At 49.9% G+C, this 15,736-nt stretch overlaps 1 protein-coding gene across 2 annotated transcripts; it reads right to left on the reverse strand.

Moving 5' to 3' along the window:
- Positions 1-7,951: 7,951 nt before the first annotated feature.
- LOC117847425 (LEAF RUST 10 DISEASE-RESISTANCE LOCUS RECEPTOR-LIKE PROTEIN KINASE-like 1.2) lies at positions 7,952-13,849 on the reverse strand. 2 transcript variants are annotated; one of them, XM_034728633.2, is made up of 4 exons: positions 12,879-13,849; positions 9,874-9,912; positions 9,152-9,436; positions 7,952-9,043 (listed from the first exon to the last, which is right to left on the reverse strand). In XM_034728633.2, the coding sequence occupies exons 1-4, from the start codon at positions 13,678-13,680 to the stop codon at positions 8,136-8,138; spliced, it is 2,034 nt and encodes a 677-aa protein (XP_034584524.1). In that variant the 5' UTR covers positions 13,681-13,849; the 3' UTR covers positions 7,952-8,135. The 2 variants fall into 2 exon arrangements, with proteins under 2 accessions (XP_034584524.1, XP_034584525.1); XM_034728634.2 differs by lacking the exon at positions 12,879-13,849 and adding an exon at positions 10,768-12,868.
- Between the last annotated feature and the right edge of the window lie 1,887 nt (positions 13,850-15,736).

Genomic DNA, 15,736 nt, shown 5'->3' on the forward strand with positions numbered 1-15,736 from the left:
AGGTAGAGCGTAGCTTGGGAAGGTGTTACAGATACGGCACCTTGGGCGTTCTTTGGCTGAATCGGATCGTACATTTGTACTACTACCTCTACCTGTCTAGCTAAGAAAGGATTAGCTTGAACAATCAAGGATGACCTAGCCATGCAGAGTTGCAGACATGCTGACACGCATAATCAAAGCATGCACCTGTCATCATTTCTGACCGACGAGCGACGACCCTGAAAGCAGTTCGGACTTGAGACACAAGGCCTTGTTTAGTTACACCAAACTCCCAATTTTGACACTATGCAAAAAGAAGATTCTCCGTCACATCAAACTTGCGGTACATGCATGGAGTACTAAATGTAGACGAAATCAAAAACTAATTGCACAGTTTTGTTGTACTTTGTGAGACGAATCTTTTGAGCCTAATTAGTCAATATTTGGACAATAATTCACAAATACAAACGAAACGCTACAGTGTGCTACAGTGCTACAACAGTAATTTTGGACACCCAAATTGAGAGCAACTAAACAAGGCAAATACACAAAGGCATAGCGCAATGTCCTAGCTCTAACGATCATTTCGACGCGATGCACCTGGTGGCTCCAAGTTGCAACTACGAGATCCTCGGCCACCCAAAAAGGTTAAAGAAAACCACAAATCGAGTGGACGTGCCGTGGGCCCGTGGCTGCCCATTGGTGCAAATTCATGCAGCCCATGCACACGTGGCCCCCTCCCGGTGCCACGTCAGCTCGTTCCAGCTGCATGCGTCGGTCGTCGTAGGAGACGGCGTGCCGCAGGCCGCTTAGAAAATCGCATGCCGCGGAACGATGTCTCCGATAGACAATTTGTCTAAATCCGTTCGCTGCTGATATAGTACTAGATCGCGTGAGACGTTGACAACGAGATTAGTTAAGTGCGGAGTCATTACCTGATCTAGGCGCTACACGCAACCATCATTCCAAATCCGAGCAACGCGAGCATGCGATTGTAATTGTATCTGCGCGGTCTCTGTCGATCGAGCTCTGCGTCCGACGACGAGCCTCGCAGTCAACATTTCAGAACTTGGGTCTCTTTAATTTCGGGGAGGTTAGCGTGCATGAAAGATATAGTAAAAATTATTCCCAGAATGGAACAAGCAATCAGAGCAAAGGGCCCTCCTGTTGCCCCTCCACGCTCCCAAAGGGTGGGTGTGTACTTAAGTAGTTAACTACACTAACACTGGTCGAGTTAACTAACTACGAGTTCTTGTTTGCACTACCCGGCATGGTGATCTCAGTTCAGACAGTAAACTACTATATGCACCGCCAGATTGTAGGAGGGAGATCATTTGAGTATTCTGACGGCGTGCGTGGGTACGGTAGTGGGTGGGTACAGTGCTAGCTCTCCCCACCCTGCGTGTCGTGATCTCGTCCACCCCGGAATATAGCACATACATAAATCCATTAGACTACAGAACAACGAGCTGATGAGAGAGAGAGAGAGAGAGTAGTTTCCATTCGGCCATGGCGGCCAGTGCAGGAGACAGTGGGTCATACTGTGTATATCAGAAATGGTCGGGTCACTCGCTTGCTTGTGAATTTCGATATGATCAACAGATCAAGCAAACCAAACTGACCCACTACTATGCGATCGTGGGTGCAGCATTAGTCCGGCCGATTCGGTCGCTGTCGGACTACGAAAAGGACGACGGCGGCAAAAGTGGACGATGACAGTGAAGGCGACAACGACGATAGCTGACAGGTGCGAACCCTACGGCCATGAGCCCATGACCTGATCTCGAGAGCTTCTCACGGCCTGCCTGCCTACGAACAAAAGAGATATCGTATCGCCCGGCCCCTGGGTTGCATAGAAGAGTGGAGAAGCAGGCGTTCTCTGCATGCCTTGCTGGCACCTGGCCTGGACCTGATGAGTGACGATCCTTTGACTCTCGAATACCCCGTCAGGCGAAGCGTGAATCACGCATGCATTCCAACACGTGCGCACGGTACAGGTGAGTACTCCCGGAACTATCATACCTTTTTTTTTGTCCCGAACCTGTATACTTTTGTGTACCGTCTACCGTCTACCGTGTACGTGGATCTATCCGGCCGCTTGCCCAGCCGGGGGGAGTTCGCATCCGATCTGCCGGCCGGAGGAACGCGCGGCGAGGCTGTGTATTCACGGGCCCAACGCCACGCGAGATCAGGTGGAGCCTCTCTCTTTCGGCGGGCGAGGCGCGTCGTCGCCCGGGACCCGGGAGTTCGCATCCGATCTGCCGGACGAACGCGCGGCGAGGCTGTATTCGGGGGCCCAACGCCACGCGAGACCAGGTGGAGCCTCTCTTTCGGCGGGTGGGGCGCGCCGGCCGGCAGGTGGTGTGTACCACACTGCCACCTCGCGCGCCGGTCGGCGTCACCGCGTGGCGCCGCTGGCTTGGCGCGAGGAAACGGGCGCCGCGCGGCGGGGCCGGCACGCGCGGGCACGTCCCGGGCCCGGGCGCGGCACGGGCCCGTCGCGTGCCTGCCCAGTGCTGCCCCGCGGGTGGCGCACACGCCGTCACGTACGCGCACCCACACGGAGGGAGACCGGACAACCGCGTTACGGGTGCTGGCTGGTCCAGCGCGCACCTGCACCGAGCAGTGCTGGGAATTTCGGCGGATTCATGGGAGCAAAGTTGTTGGGTCGCAAAATTCCATGATTACCTGGCCCAGTACGATGGTTGAATGGGCCTAATAGTGAGGGTCAAGAGCATGAAGCCCACAACTGCAACGTGGTGGACTTTTGACACAGAAAGGAAAACTGTCGCATTAAACCATCTGGGCCACCAAACAAGAGCTAACACATAGGCATTGGGCCACGAGCTCTTTGCTGGACCCCGAAGAAAAAGAAAAAGGATATAACGAGCAGTTCAGTTCAGTTTTAAGTAAAAGGAGTCGGTTGCAAATTGCAAATTGCAGATCACTCTGTTGTTCAGAACTTTAAAGTAAAAGGAAAAGGAGTATTATTCTGCTGTTCGGAACTTGCTGTCATTGCAAATTGCAGATCACTCTGGAGTCTGGCATGCATTGGTAGTACAACAGTTTGCAGATTTCAGGCGTTGAACAGAAGTTGATAAGCAAGCTATCTAGCCTCTCTTGATAATTTTACATAGAAGAATCAAAAGCTCTCCGATCCACTGAGCATGCTCAACTGCTTTCGCCGCCGATGGCGCCGTCCTCCCACTCCCAGTCCTCCACCTCACCGCCACCTTCCTGCTCGTGTTCCTCCTCTTCCTCTTGCTCTTCATCTCCCTCCTCCGGCGTGTGATCGGGAGTGGGAGCACTGGGCAGCCGATGGCGGCAGAGAGGGCAGGCGGCGTTTCAGCAGAGCCACTTGGAGATGCAGTGTTGGTGGAAGGCATGGGAGCAGGGCATGGCCCTGAGCGTCTCCTCGTCGGCGCCCCAGTCCTGCAAGCAGATGGCGCACTCTGACTGCAACACGTCGCTTGCTGTCACCTCCGGCAGGCCAAGGACGCTGGCATCGCTGGTGGCGTCGACGCGGGCACGCTTGCTGCTGCGGCGATGACCGGCGGAAACTTGGGGGCTTGCCAGGTGGCCGTCCGGAGGGTAAAGTGTGGGTCGGACACCCATGTCGGCGTGTCGTGGCGGGGGCGGGGGCGTCTCCAGGCGGGGGTGGGGATGCTGCCGGCACTTGCATACACGATGCGGTCAGCACACACGTACCTTTGGCCGCCTGCTTGCGCATCCTCGTCCATCTCTCGTCTCGTCTCGCGCGGAGAAGATGGATCTATCTATTCTATCTATTGCTAAAGGGGGATCAGACGGAGCGAAGGGGAGGGGAGCAGAGCAGAGAAGCAATTATCTGTTTAATTAACTCATTTGTGTACCACTTGTATATACTAGTCCATCAACCCGTGCTCCCACGCGGGCTAATATTTTTAGAAGCTATTGTATTTGAAAATTATTTAAAAATTAAACTCCTAACTAATAATCAAAATTATTTACCTACTACTCTCTTATTTTTTCAATACTTCAATATAATACTTATATAGATATGTACCTATCTTTGTCCAGTTGTGATTGATTTTTAATTAATAATTACTCTATGCACATTTTCATCCATATTCGTACTTATTCCATTTTGTATCACACCTCCAATCCTCCATACATTATGTTTAGTATACAAATCAATATTTTTCATCGATTCCTCACATACATGTATAAATGGTCTAAATGGTGACACTCATCATGTGTATATACTTTAACTTAGTATTTTTATATTAACAGTGGCATAAATAGGTAATTTAGAATCATATATTAGTTTACTTTTTGACATTTCTGTACGATGCACACGAAAATAATTAGATTAATATTTAGGTGTTTACTTTATGTTATTTTTAATAACGACACACGTGGGTAACATAGATAAAATTTTAGAATGACATTTTAAGTTATGCTTTATAATGATGTGTATTAGTAAATTGGATGAAAATTATGGGGTTATTTTGGATTATTTTTTATAATAGCTGAGCTCGGTAATTTAGATATAGGTTTAGAGCTCATTTTTGAATATTTTCACAATGACAGTGGAGGGTAACTTTTTAGAAAATATAATAGATCAATGGCTATGATTATTAGAGTTTACAGAATTGGTGTTTGATGTTTTTAATTTTTATGAGAATTTATCTCTTTTTTCTAGCTTATCTCGTGGGAACTAATGCGGAGTCTCCAATGGAAAAAAAAATGAGACTACATTGCTACAAAACTATTACCATAAGCTACCTCTCGTTTGTTAAATATTCGAACACAATACTTATGTAGATATATACTTAATATCTTCATCCAATTCTGATAGATTTTAGTTAGTAATTACTCTATAATATTTTCAACCACATTTATAATCTTTAACTTTTCACTTTGCATCGCAGGTATGCGCTTGAATTTGTTTAATGAATTCTAAGTTTGAGATACAATTTTAACATAGAAATCTATATTCTCGTCACTTTATATCCTTATAAATGGTTAGTAATTACTCTATAATATTTTCAACCACATTTATAATCTTTAACTTTTCACTGTGCATCACAGGTATGCGCTTGAATTTGTTTAATGAACTCTAAGTTTGAGATACAATTTTAGCATAGAAATCTATATTCTCATCACTTTATATCCTTATAAATGGTGACACACAACATGCGTATAGACCTTAATTATTATATCGTATACCAATAGTGAAAGATATAGAAGATTTAGAATTATATATTGTTTTATATTTTTAATTAAGGATATTTGATTCAAACATAGGGTTACCCCATGTTATTATTAATGGCATGTGTGGGTAATATAGATGCAAATTTAAGGAGTTCCTTTAAAACTTTTTAAGTAACAGTGGTAGGCAATTCAATTGCAAATTAGGGGTTATTTTAAATATTATTTATAATGGTATAAGTGGGTAATTTGGATGAATATTAGGAGGTTACTTCGGTTTATTTTATATAATGGTAGAGGTGGGTAATTTATATGTAGATTTAGAGGGTTACTTTAGACTATTTACATAATGGCATAGGTGGGTAATTGTTCAGAAAACATAATAGATCCAAAGGCTATGATGATTTCAATCTATCGATTGATGGTCGGATGTTTTGCTTTTTGGTAAGAATTTCTAGGATTTCTCTCTTTTTCTAGGCTGTCCAACTAGGAATCCTAGATGGCTTCACCTGGAGACCTCAAAAGGAGCCTCCAATTAGTAATAGTAAGATAAGATAGGCCAACAGGCCGAGGTCCCTGGGTGGGAGTCGGCGGCGCCTCGACTCCGACTCCGATCGATCCCTCCTCACAGGTGGACCTGATTTGAGCATGGGAAGCCAGAATCAAATCGATTACTCCGGTGAGGCGACGGTGGGTGAGCAGCTCAGAGACTCCTCCTGCTTCTCCAGTAGCGCCAAGGGGCCCTCCTCCCACGCTCCAGGACACGACGATTTTTCTAAAGCCAACGATCGCAGACGTACGCAACATCAAAGAACAAACATCCAAAAAAAATAAGCGTAGCAGCAATCAGTTGCAACAACACCAACCTCAACAAGATATTAGCTGACCTGCCTATCTCACGGACCAGGTTTCCTATGAAATACCTTTGACCTTCCACTTGCGATTCGACGCCTTAAGAAGATCGACTTCCAACCCCTCTACGATAAGGCTGCAGGGAAAATGCCAAATTGGCAAGGGTAGAATCTCACCATGGCGGGCCGCATGAGCCTGACGAAATCTGTTCTGACATCTCAGCCGGTCTACTTGTTAACGGCACTCAAGACAACAGGAAGTGCTTTAGGACATTGGCAAAATAAGGAAGCGATTTATTTGGGCTGGTAGCGGGGCACTGATCGGAGGGAAATGGAAAGTAAACTGGACGAGAAGCTGTCTGCCCAAAGAAAATGGCGGACTGGGCATCCTGAACTTAGAAAAGTTTGCAAGAACACTGAGGATACGATGGTTGTGGCATGAATGGGCGTCGCCAGATAAAGTATGGGTGGGCACATGAATACCTTGTGACGAGGCGGACCGGCTTCTTTTTGCGGTGTGTACCACGATACACATAGGGAACCGGGAAAAAGCAAGCTTCTGAAACTCAGCCCGGATACAAGGCCGCCGGCCGAAGGACATTGCCCCAAGGATATACAGTATTTTGAGAAAAAAGAAGAGGAAGGTAGCACACGTTTTACACCTAAATACATGGATTAGAGACCTCAACATCTCTGCTGGAATCTCCCCGAGATACATTGATGAATTCATGAAGCTATGGGCCCTAGTGCAAAACATCGAGCTCAACCGCGACAACAAAGACCGCATCACATGGAAACTCACTGCGGACGGAAAATACTCGGCAGCCTCTGCTTACAAAGCGCAATTCCTAGGGAGCACTGCCTCTACGGAAATCAACTCAATCTAGAAAGCCTGGGCACCACCAAGATGCAAATTCTTCGCATGGCTTATCACTCAGAACATAATCTGGACGGACGCACGCCTTGCGAGGCGGGGATGGACGCATAGCCCATCGTGCACACTGTCGGCAAACCATGGAGACCAGTCGACACCTCCTAGCTGAATGTCGATACAGCAGAAGGGTCTGGAGCATGGTGGCCACATGGGTCGGACAACCCACTGGCGTCACGCCGACAACGCTCTTGCTTGGTGGGCGCACCCACTGACGGATCAAGAATGCTACGGAAGGTAATAAGAAGTCTCATACTGCTAGTCATCTAGGAAATATGGAAAGAGAGGAACTCTAGGGTATTCCGAAAGGTGGAGATGCCGGCGTTCTCATTGGTTGTGAAGATACGAGCAGAGCTAGATGGGTGGATCAAAGCAGGTGCAAAGGACCTAGCAACGTTGCTATTGTACAGAGATTGATTGTTTTTTTACTACATTTTTGTTTTTCTTACCGGCTAGCCGGTTTGTTCCTTTTTCCTCTATATCAATAAATAGGCACCGTCTTGTGCCCGTTCGTTCAAAAAAGATATCTCTCATTTCCCTGAAGCTAGTGAGCATAAGGTTCAGGATGTCCCACTTTTTGCTATATCTTCCTATGGAACTTTTTTTTATAGCATTGAGCGTGGATGCAGCTCAAATAGACAAGTACGGGAAACATAAAGTTGATTTGGATGGTAACAACTTTCAAAAGTTTGTCCCCAAGAAATAAATGTGTATGTTTAATAAATCTGCAAACTACCATTGCTTGCGAGTTGTGTACCAGTTGCCACCTATCCAGTTTGTTTTTCATTTGAAGTTATTACTGCTTTAATAAACCTTCTTTTTGTGGATTGCCTCCCATTGGTTCTCTTCCAGTGACCATGTCTTAGCTTGCCAGTTTAGGCCGTCGATAATCCAGATCGCGCACGTCGCACGTCGCTGAAGCGCACGCGCACACCGCGCCTTGCTTCTTCCTTTGTTACGGTCACAGTTCCTATGTACATTTCTGCTGTCTCAAAGATACGCAAGCGAAGCATAATTTACATAAACCAAAGGCAAAAAAAATATACATATATATACCTAAAAACATCGGGAGCAAATCTCGACAAAATTTCACGCAACATTGAAACATCATGACAGCTTTCGGCCATGGATCTGTTCCCTGACATTGGGACGTCATGACAGTTCCTATTGCACTGCACTCGTCAAGATGCTCCCTGGCTGCTAACGCTGGGTGTCGTGCTCATGCTGTCCCACGGAGCGTGCACGGTGTTTGGGGAGCGGGGCGCGATGAGCGCGTCCTTCTTCTTCCCGAGCGTCCCCTCCTCCTGGATGCTCCTGAGGGCGTCGAACACCTCCTTGATCGGCGGCCGCATCTCGCCGTTCTGCTGCAGGCACCGGAACGCCAGCTCCGCGACCATCGTCATCGCCTTCCTCGTCGCCTCGTCGGAGCCGTACCCGAGGTCCATGTCGACCAGCTGCTCCAGCTGGCACTGCTGGATCTTGTTGATGGCCATGCCGGCCAGGTTGATCTCGCTGCGGTCCCGGGTCACGTCCACCGCGGGCTTCGACGAGATCAGCTCCACCAGCACCACGCCGAAGCTGTACACGTCGCTCCGATCCGTCAGCTGGTAGCACTGGTGATACTCTGGGTCCACGTAACCTGGGGTGCCCTGCGGGGCGGTGGAGACGTGCGTGACGTCGAGCGGGAAGAGGCGGGACAGCCCGAAGTCGGCGACCTTGACGTGGAAGTTGGCGTCGAGGAGGATGTTGTTGGTCTTGACGTCGCGGTGCACTATTGGCGGCTCGACGGCGTGCAGGTACGCGAGCGCCGCGGCCGCCTCGACGGCGACGTTCAGGCGGAGCGGCCACGGCAGCGCGCGCTCCGCGGCGCGGCTGCCGTGCAGATGGTCCGCCACCGTGCCGTTGGGCACGAACTCGTACACCAGCAGCAGCTCGCGGCTGCGGCTGGACGTGCAGCCGTAGAACAGGACGAGGTTCGGGTGGCGCAGGCGGGAGAGGATGGCCGCCTCGTTCAGGAACTGCTCCACGCGCCGGCAGCTGTTGTTGTACAGGCGCTTCACGGCCACCACGCGACCGTCTCGGAGGTGCCCTGAACACATCGATCAAATCCCCGCGATCCAACGTAAAAATCACGTCCCAGAGTGTGAAATCTTAGCAAATTGGCCAAGCTAGGAGTGTTCCAGCGTCTGGTGTGTACCTTTGTACACGGTGCCGAAGCCGCCGTCGCCGATCTCCATTGCGCCACTGAAGCTGTTGGTTGCCTCCTCCAGCTCCTCGTAAGTGAAGTGGTGCGTCTGCAGGCTGTGGACGCTGCCGGACTCCATGTCACTGGTGCTGCCCCTGGAACGCGGCGTACCGCCGGAGGCCGTGTACTTGAGGAGCCTCGAGGACGAGCTCATCTTGTACTGCCTTCTCTTGCGGATGTACAGGCACGTCATGACCACGAGAAGCAAGGACAGAACGCCGGCAGCGATGGAGCTCCCTGAAGTTGCGAATTCGCAAATTAAATGGTGATGATGTTGTTCAGCCGTTCAGGAAACACCAGGTGCGCATGGATTTGGGAACTTGTAGGATGGCAAAATAGGTATAGCAATGGTTTAATTTCAAGCACTTTGCACTCGCTATTATGCTGACAGTTCTAATTTCTATTATCTATAATAAATCCAAAATTCCCTCATCGCGACAACTGAAGCCAAACTTATGGCAAAGACCATTATATTTTTTAGAAGGGGCAAAGACCATTATTGATCTATGTGTCGCTGACTGTGGAGTATTTGTAACAGTCAAATGAAATCTTTAAAAATAATCTATGCTTGGTTAAACAATCAAATATGTACAGTTCATGCCCATGCAAGATTATACTCCCATGTATGGAGAATCGTGAAATTACTGATAAAGTCGACAGGTTCCAGAAATTACCTATTGTAAGCGCTATTTTCCTCGGCTTTGTCTTCGGCCCTGCAAATTCAACAAAAGAAGTTATGAAACAGTGCACAAATCAAGTATATCAATAATCACCTCGTTTTTTTCAAAAAAAAAGTTTATATTGCTACAAAAGGCCAAAAGTCTCAATGGGTTACGTTTTATTGCAATGCAAGTTGGTTACAATTTTGTCTCATTCTTAGTTAGGTCCTTTGTTAGAATCTGTTGATTGTCAATAAGCTACTCAACCAATGACATCAAGCCTGCATTTAGAAGAAAAAAAAGAAAGATAAAAATTGATCAAGGTCCTGGTCTTCATTTCCATCGTTTTATAGGAACATCCGTGTTGCGGAGATGAGAAAAGCCAATTTGGATTTCCTTTCAGGAAGGGAACTTAGTTTGCCTTGTGTCATTATCTTAATTACTCCTAACATGCTACTACTACTATACTAATCTTCTATTCAACAATTAACTATGTGTTTAGGTGAAGTGACAACATCAAAGAAGAAAAAGGTTCCAAAGACAAAGTATTCGACCAATTCAAGAGGAACCTGATTTCCATTCAGTCAGCGTAAGCCATTTCGGGTCATTTGAACCATGTAAATGCACATCGAGTCAAATATATGCCATGGCGTTCTCGCAGAGAAAAGAAAATAATATATGTCATGGCGACATGGCCTACTACCACGATCTAAGATTGAATTCGGTAACTATCGGGAGCTCCAGTAAAATCATAGATACCAGGTCAGAACTATATATGCATACTATACCAAAATGATAGAGCTTAAATGTCTCAATCAGACTACTTTTACTGATCAACTACAGATCAGCCTTGACGACATCAACCTTAGCTTGTTCAAAGTTTGATCTCGAAGCCAAGACAGAATATACCTGACGGACATGATCCAATAGATGTACCAGCAGGGCAGAAACATGTGTGATCACTAGGACTGCTGGAGTTGTATCCGCAGAACCCACCGGAATCCCTACAGTCCCCACACCACCCCACACCGGCCTTCCACCGCACGGCGAAACCGCCTCTGATCGCATCACCAAGGCTAGAGTTCCCGGCGGCCAGCGAGCCCGCCATGGACGAGCTGAATGGGAGAACCAGGGTCGAGGTGCACGACCCCAGCACGTCCGGCGCCACCGTGCCGTTGTCCAGCCTGTAGTAGGAGTGGCCCCCGGACAGGCAAGAGAAGACGTCTAACGCGAAAGGCAGAGACGACGATGTGGCGCTGCAGTTGATGTACGCCGTCAGGAACTGGTCGCGGTCGGTGTACGCGAACATGGCGTCGGAGATGGTGGTGTTCCGGTAGGGCTGCGGGCACGACTGCTCGGCTAGGCCGAGGTCGATGAGGGTGAGGAAGTGGTTGCCGTAGTTGACGCTGGTGACCTGGAACAACCCGGTGGACGAGTTCATGGTGGTCACCAGCTTGCTGGCGTCTGTGCAGGAGAGTTGGTACCCGGGGACTGAGCAGTAGTCCGGCCGGTCCACGCTGTTCACCGAGAACGGGTAGCCGATGTCGAACTGGACTGGTCCGCAGCGGTAAGGTGTTGGGGCACAGTTGGTGTACCGGAAGTAGGCGTCGGATTGTGGCTTGCAATGAGGAAGGGATGTGAGGAGTAGGGTGAAGAGGAGTGGTGCTAAGTGCAGGTGCTGCATTTGCTCTGCAGGCGCCATTGCTGGATCAAACCGATGCAACGAGGAGGAAAGGGGGGGAGAGGAGCAAGATATACGAACGAATGGTCGCAGACACTAGACGACGAGTGTGGTTTCTTAGTCCTTTGCAATGGTCATGGTCCATTCTCACAGGTCAAGACAGGAGGGCCGAGAACAGTACAGGAAACAGAGCATGGCGTCAGCATTCGGTTGTTTCTCTCCTTGACGGCTGCTACCAGAAGAAGCTTTCGGTATTGCGAGGACGAGGTCAAAGACTTTAGGCGCCTCCCGCAGATGGTTGACGAACAGGATGAGCGCATCGAATTGAACTCGCGTGCCTGAAGAATCAAAGTTGGCTTCTCGCAGCACACTGAACTAGGTCAGAATTGACGACGACCACCGTTTTCATCGCGCGCCATGGCATGAAAAGAGCTCGGATCGTTTGCTCGGTTTGGTTCCCTTGGCTGGTCGCCCACCAGCTGCGACTAGTGGTCAGCTTTGCCTTATGGTTGCCCACCAGTTGATAAGAACAAGAGCGAAACGATTAGCGAGAGGGCAAAGGAGGGGACGAAATGGTGTCGGCCTCATCCACAAGGGGTCAAATAAAAAGACCACGATTCCCAAAAAATCAAATAGCAGATGCAGAAAACAAATACAGCCGCTGCCATGCGGGACCGCCTTGTCAGAGAAACATAGAAAACAAACCAAAGCGACGAGTGCGGGGCAGGATCATACGGACACAAACAGCGTGTTCGTTTCAGCTACTACTGCGGCTGTTGCTGTCGCTTTTAGTTCAATGCTACAGTACTTTTGTATAGGTAGGATGCAGCTGCAGCCGCAGCAATAGCTCAAGCGAGCAGAGCCAAAATCATAGACCCAGACATTGGACGGTGCCAAAATCGAGTGACAAGGGCTCCTGAAACACCCGAGCAACCTATAGCTTTTCCCCTCCTAAAAGATCGCAAACCACTGCGGCGGAGTAGCCGGTAAACTTAAAGAAAGAACAAGAGCTCTGCGTTGTGCGGTCTGGAAGCTATGTTCAGTTCTACCGGTAAAGACCGGCGGTTCGTTAGTCACGTCGTCTCCACCAAGCTATTGGCAACACAAGGAGCTCTTTCCTACTCAACAGCAAGGTAAAGTATGTATCATCCTATACACCTATACACTCAAAACTTAACCAGTGACACAGTACTAGTCGTGGTTGAACTTTGAAGGGTGTGCACGGTAGATGCTTTAAAATGGCGCGATGCAAAGTTGCAACTCAAGTGTAAATTTGAAAGTTTTAAAAAGGGAGTAAAAGAGTAGATACTCAAGTTGCAACTCAAGTGTAAAGACTTACCGCATTCCTCGTCGCGCACGCGGCCATCGGAGCACAAGCAGCCGAAGAACTGGCCGCTCTGGTTGTAGCTGCACTGGCCCTTGGACTTCTCGCACAGGAAGCAGGGCCCCCGGCTGGGGTCCCAGGTCAGCTGGAACCCCTGCTTCAGCGCCTTGCCGTAGCCGTCGCTGTTGAGGCGCGGAAGGTACTCGTCAGAGCTGAAGAGCCGGTCCTTGAGCACCGGCACGACGACCACCTCCTTGCACGCCCCCGGCCACGGATCCTGCGGCAGCACGTCGTTCTTTGCCACCACGTAAGACTCCCTGTCCCTTCCCGGGAAGCTGCTGCAGTTGATCCGAGGGATGGGCGGCGGCGGAGGGGTGGCCTCCGTGAAGTTGCAGCCGAAGAAGAAGGCGAGGTCGTCGTTGGCGGTGGTCGACAGGTTGAGCCACGTCTCCGCCGGGACGGTGACGTTGTGGGTCACCCGCGGGCAGTCCCCGGCGCCGGCGCTGAGGACCTCCTTGTCGGCGACCGTGACGGTGTGGTTCTCGTAGTCGATGTTCAGGACGGTGTAGTTGTCGTCCTTGAGCCGCAGCGTCGCGCGCCCGCCCTCGCAGGCGATCGCCATGCCGGGGTACCCGCAGTAGGAGTTGTTGGCGAGGAAGAACGGGTAGTGGACCTCGACGCCGTCGCCGCAGCGGAGGGACTTGGGGCACGCGCCGGGGTCGTAGTACTTCTCGTCGGCGGCCCCGGGCGCGGCAAGGGGGAAAGCGGCGGCGAGGAGGAGGAGGAGGCGCGCGAGCGCCACGACGAGGAGCGCCATGGGCGGGGTTGAGGCGAGGCGAGGCTCGCCGAGAAGCGCCTCTGACTTGCAGCGCACGGCTGTCACGTAATTGCACGGTCGCTGCTCGGCTTACCGGGCGCTCTGCCTCGAGACATATCTGGTTCGTGGTTTGGTGGCGGTGTCGGGGCAGGCCGCGAAAACTTTTAACTCTTTGTTGCTGTGCCGAGGTGGTGCACGATTTTGACTTGCCCCGGTCGGGGGGAAGGCGGTTGGTGGCAGCGGGGGACGTGGCGGGCCGTGATTGGTTGACACGGGCGGTTGGGGTCTCCGGTTGTTGGTGGCACGCCACCGGCCGATGATCTCATCCGCGCGCGCGTGTCCGCCTGCCTCTGTTTTCGCGGCATGTTCCTCGTTGCAGACTTGCAGATTCTTTTCCTGTTCCTTCTGTTTTTTGTGCGCTTACTTTAATGGTTCTTGTTTGCTTGGGATTTAACTTGACCTGCGAACGAAGGAAGCATGCGAGTTTATGGTCGTGTAAAAATGGTGGGAAATGCTAGGCCACGCTTTAACCTTTAGATAGACCAGAAAGAGGAGGCGGCCGAAAAGGATTGAGCGGCCGGATGCTCTTGTTAGGTGTATAGCCATGAGCTGCCGTCGATGCCGGCGCCGTGAATGCGTGCTCATCGGAGCCAAAAAGATTACCATTTTCAGATTAATCAGGATGCAAACGATACGGTATGTGACGTGCGCCTCGGCCAACCCGACGTACGCAATATGTCAGTATGAAGAGAATGAATTCGCGAGAAGATCACAGGATCACTCCACCGCCACGCGTTTTTTATGTTCGTATTTGTTGAATGGCGATCTCTCAGGTTGCAGTCAAGGGAGGATGTTTTAGTTGCTCACAACTTTTGCCTTCTTGGGCCCTACTGTGCTGCCGAAGATCTGCCGTGCCCGTACGCATGCGGTAACCAGCAGAGTACAGTGTCCAGCACGGGCCGGGTTCGAAGGTTTGAGCCTTGGAGGCATTGAAGCGTATCGTCATTCGCTTCAAATAAACTGGGATTAATAAAACTCAGTGGTGCATAACTTTTGTTAGTTTCATCTGGTGGAAACCTAGATTACGGGAGTTTCGGGATTCCAGTCGTCGATGATGAGCTCATCATGCATGCACTATTTGCAGTGGCGGAGCCGGGAAAAATATATAGCTGGGGCGACTTGACTTAACTACAAGTTAAAAAGCACAAATTCTCACCAAAATTATATATTGCAATCGCCACAAACTATAGCAAAAAAGTCGATAAGCAACGCAAATGAAGTTTTAAGATGTAACCTCAAATTTAAAGAGTAATTTTATATTTCTTGCACATATAGATGAACCATCAAATTGTATAACGAGTAATTTTGAAGCGATCATACACCCAGTGCCGGGTTGCTGCTCGTCCTGTTTCTCCAAGACCATCACCATCATGATGCACCTGCATCGCGCCCATGGCCCCATACGCCACCTACTACTTCTGGTCCATGCATCACCTGAGCCGTGCACCGCCGACCGACACTCCTGCTGTACACGCTCGCACGGCAAGCACGAGCACTAGAAGCAGCAGACCAGCAGACCCCCAGGCGGATGGATGGAAATTGGACGGACAATTTGGGAAGTGGACGGACTCTATGGCGGGAGTCCGTTGATTTTTATTGACTTGGCCCTTGAGCCTTCACGCTTCACCTATGGCCTATGGGCTACTACTGCCGAGCGCTTGGGAAGTTGGGATGGCCCAGAAAACAATACCAGACAGGAGACACAAGGTCATCTGTCTTCTCGCGCTCGTCGTTTGCTCATCGTCCATGGCGCCCGACGCCGTGCTCGGCAGAAAAACGGACGGGGTAGGGGCAAGGGCCACTGTCTAGAGGTGTAAGAGGGGTAGTGGGCTAGAACACAAGTAGCTGGGGCGACCACCCCACCCCGCCGATAGGGTAGCTCCGCCCCTGACTATTTGTAATTTTGGTTGGAGCTGTATCTTATGTTTCTCACCATAATTTTTTTTGAGCACTTGGACTCTTTGAGAGATACAATAACATTCTCTTTCAGAATAGC

Source organism: Setaria viridis, chromosome 3 (assembly GCF_005286985.2).
Source record: "Setaria viridis chromosome 3, Setaria_viridis_v4.0, whole genome shotgun sequence".
Lineage (NCBI taxonomy): Eukaryota > Viridiplantae > Streptophyta > Magnoliopsida > Poales > Poaceae > Setaria > Setaria viridis.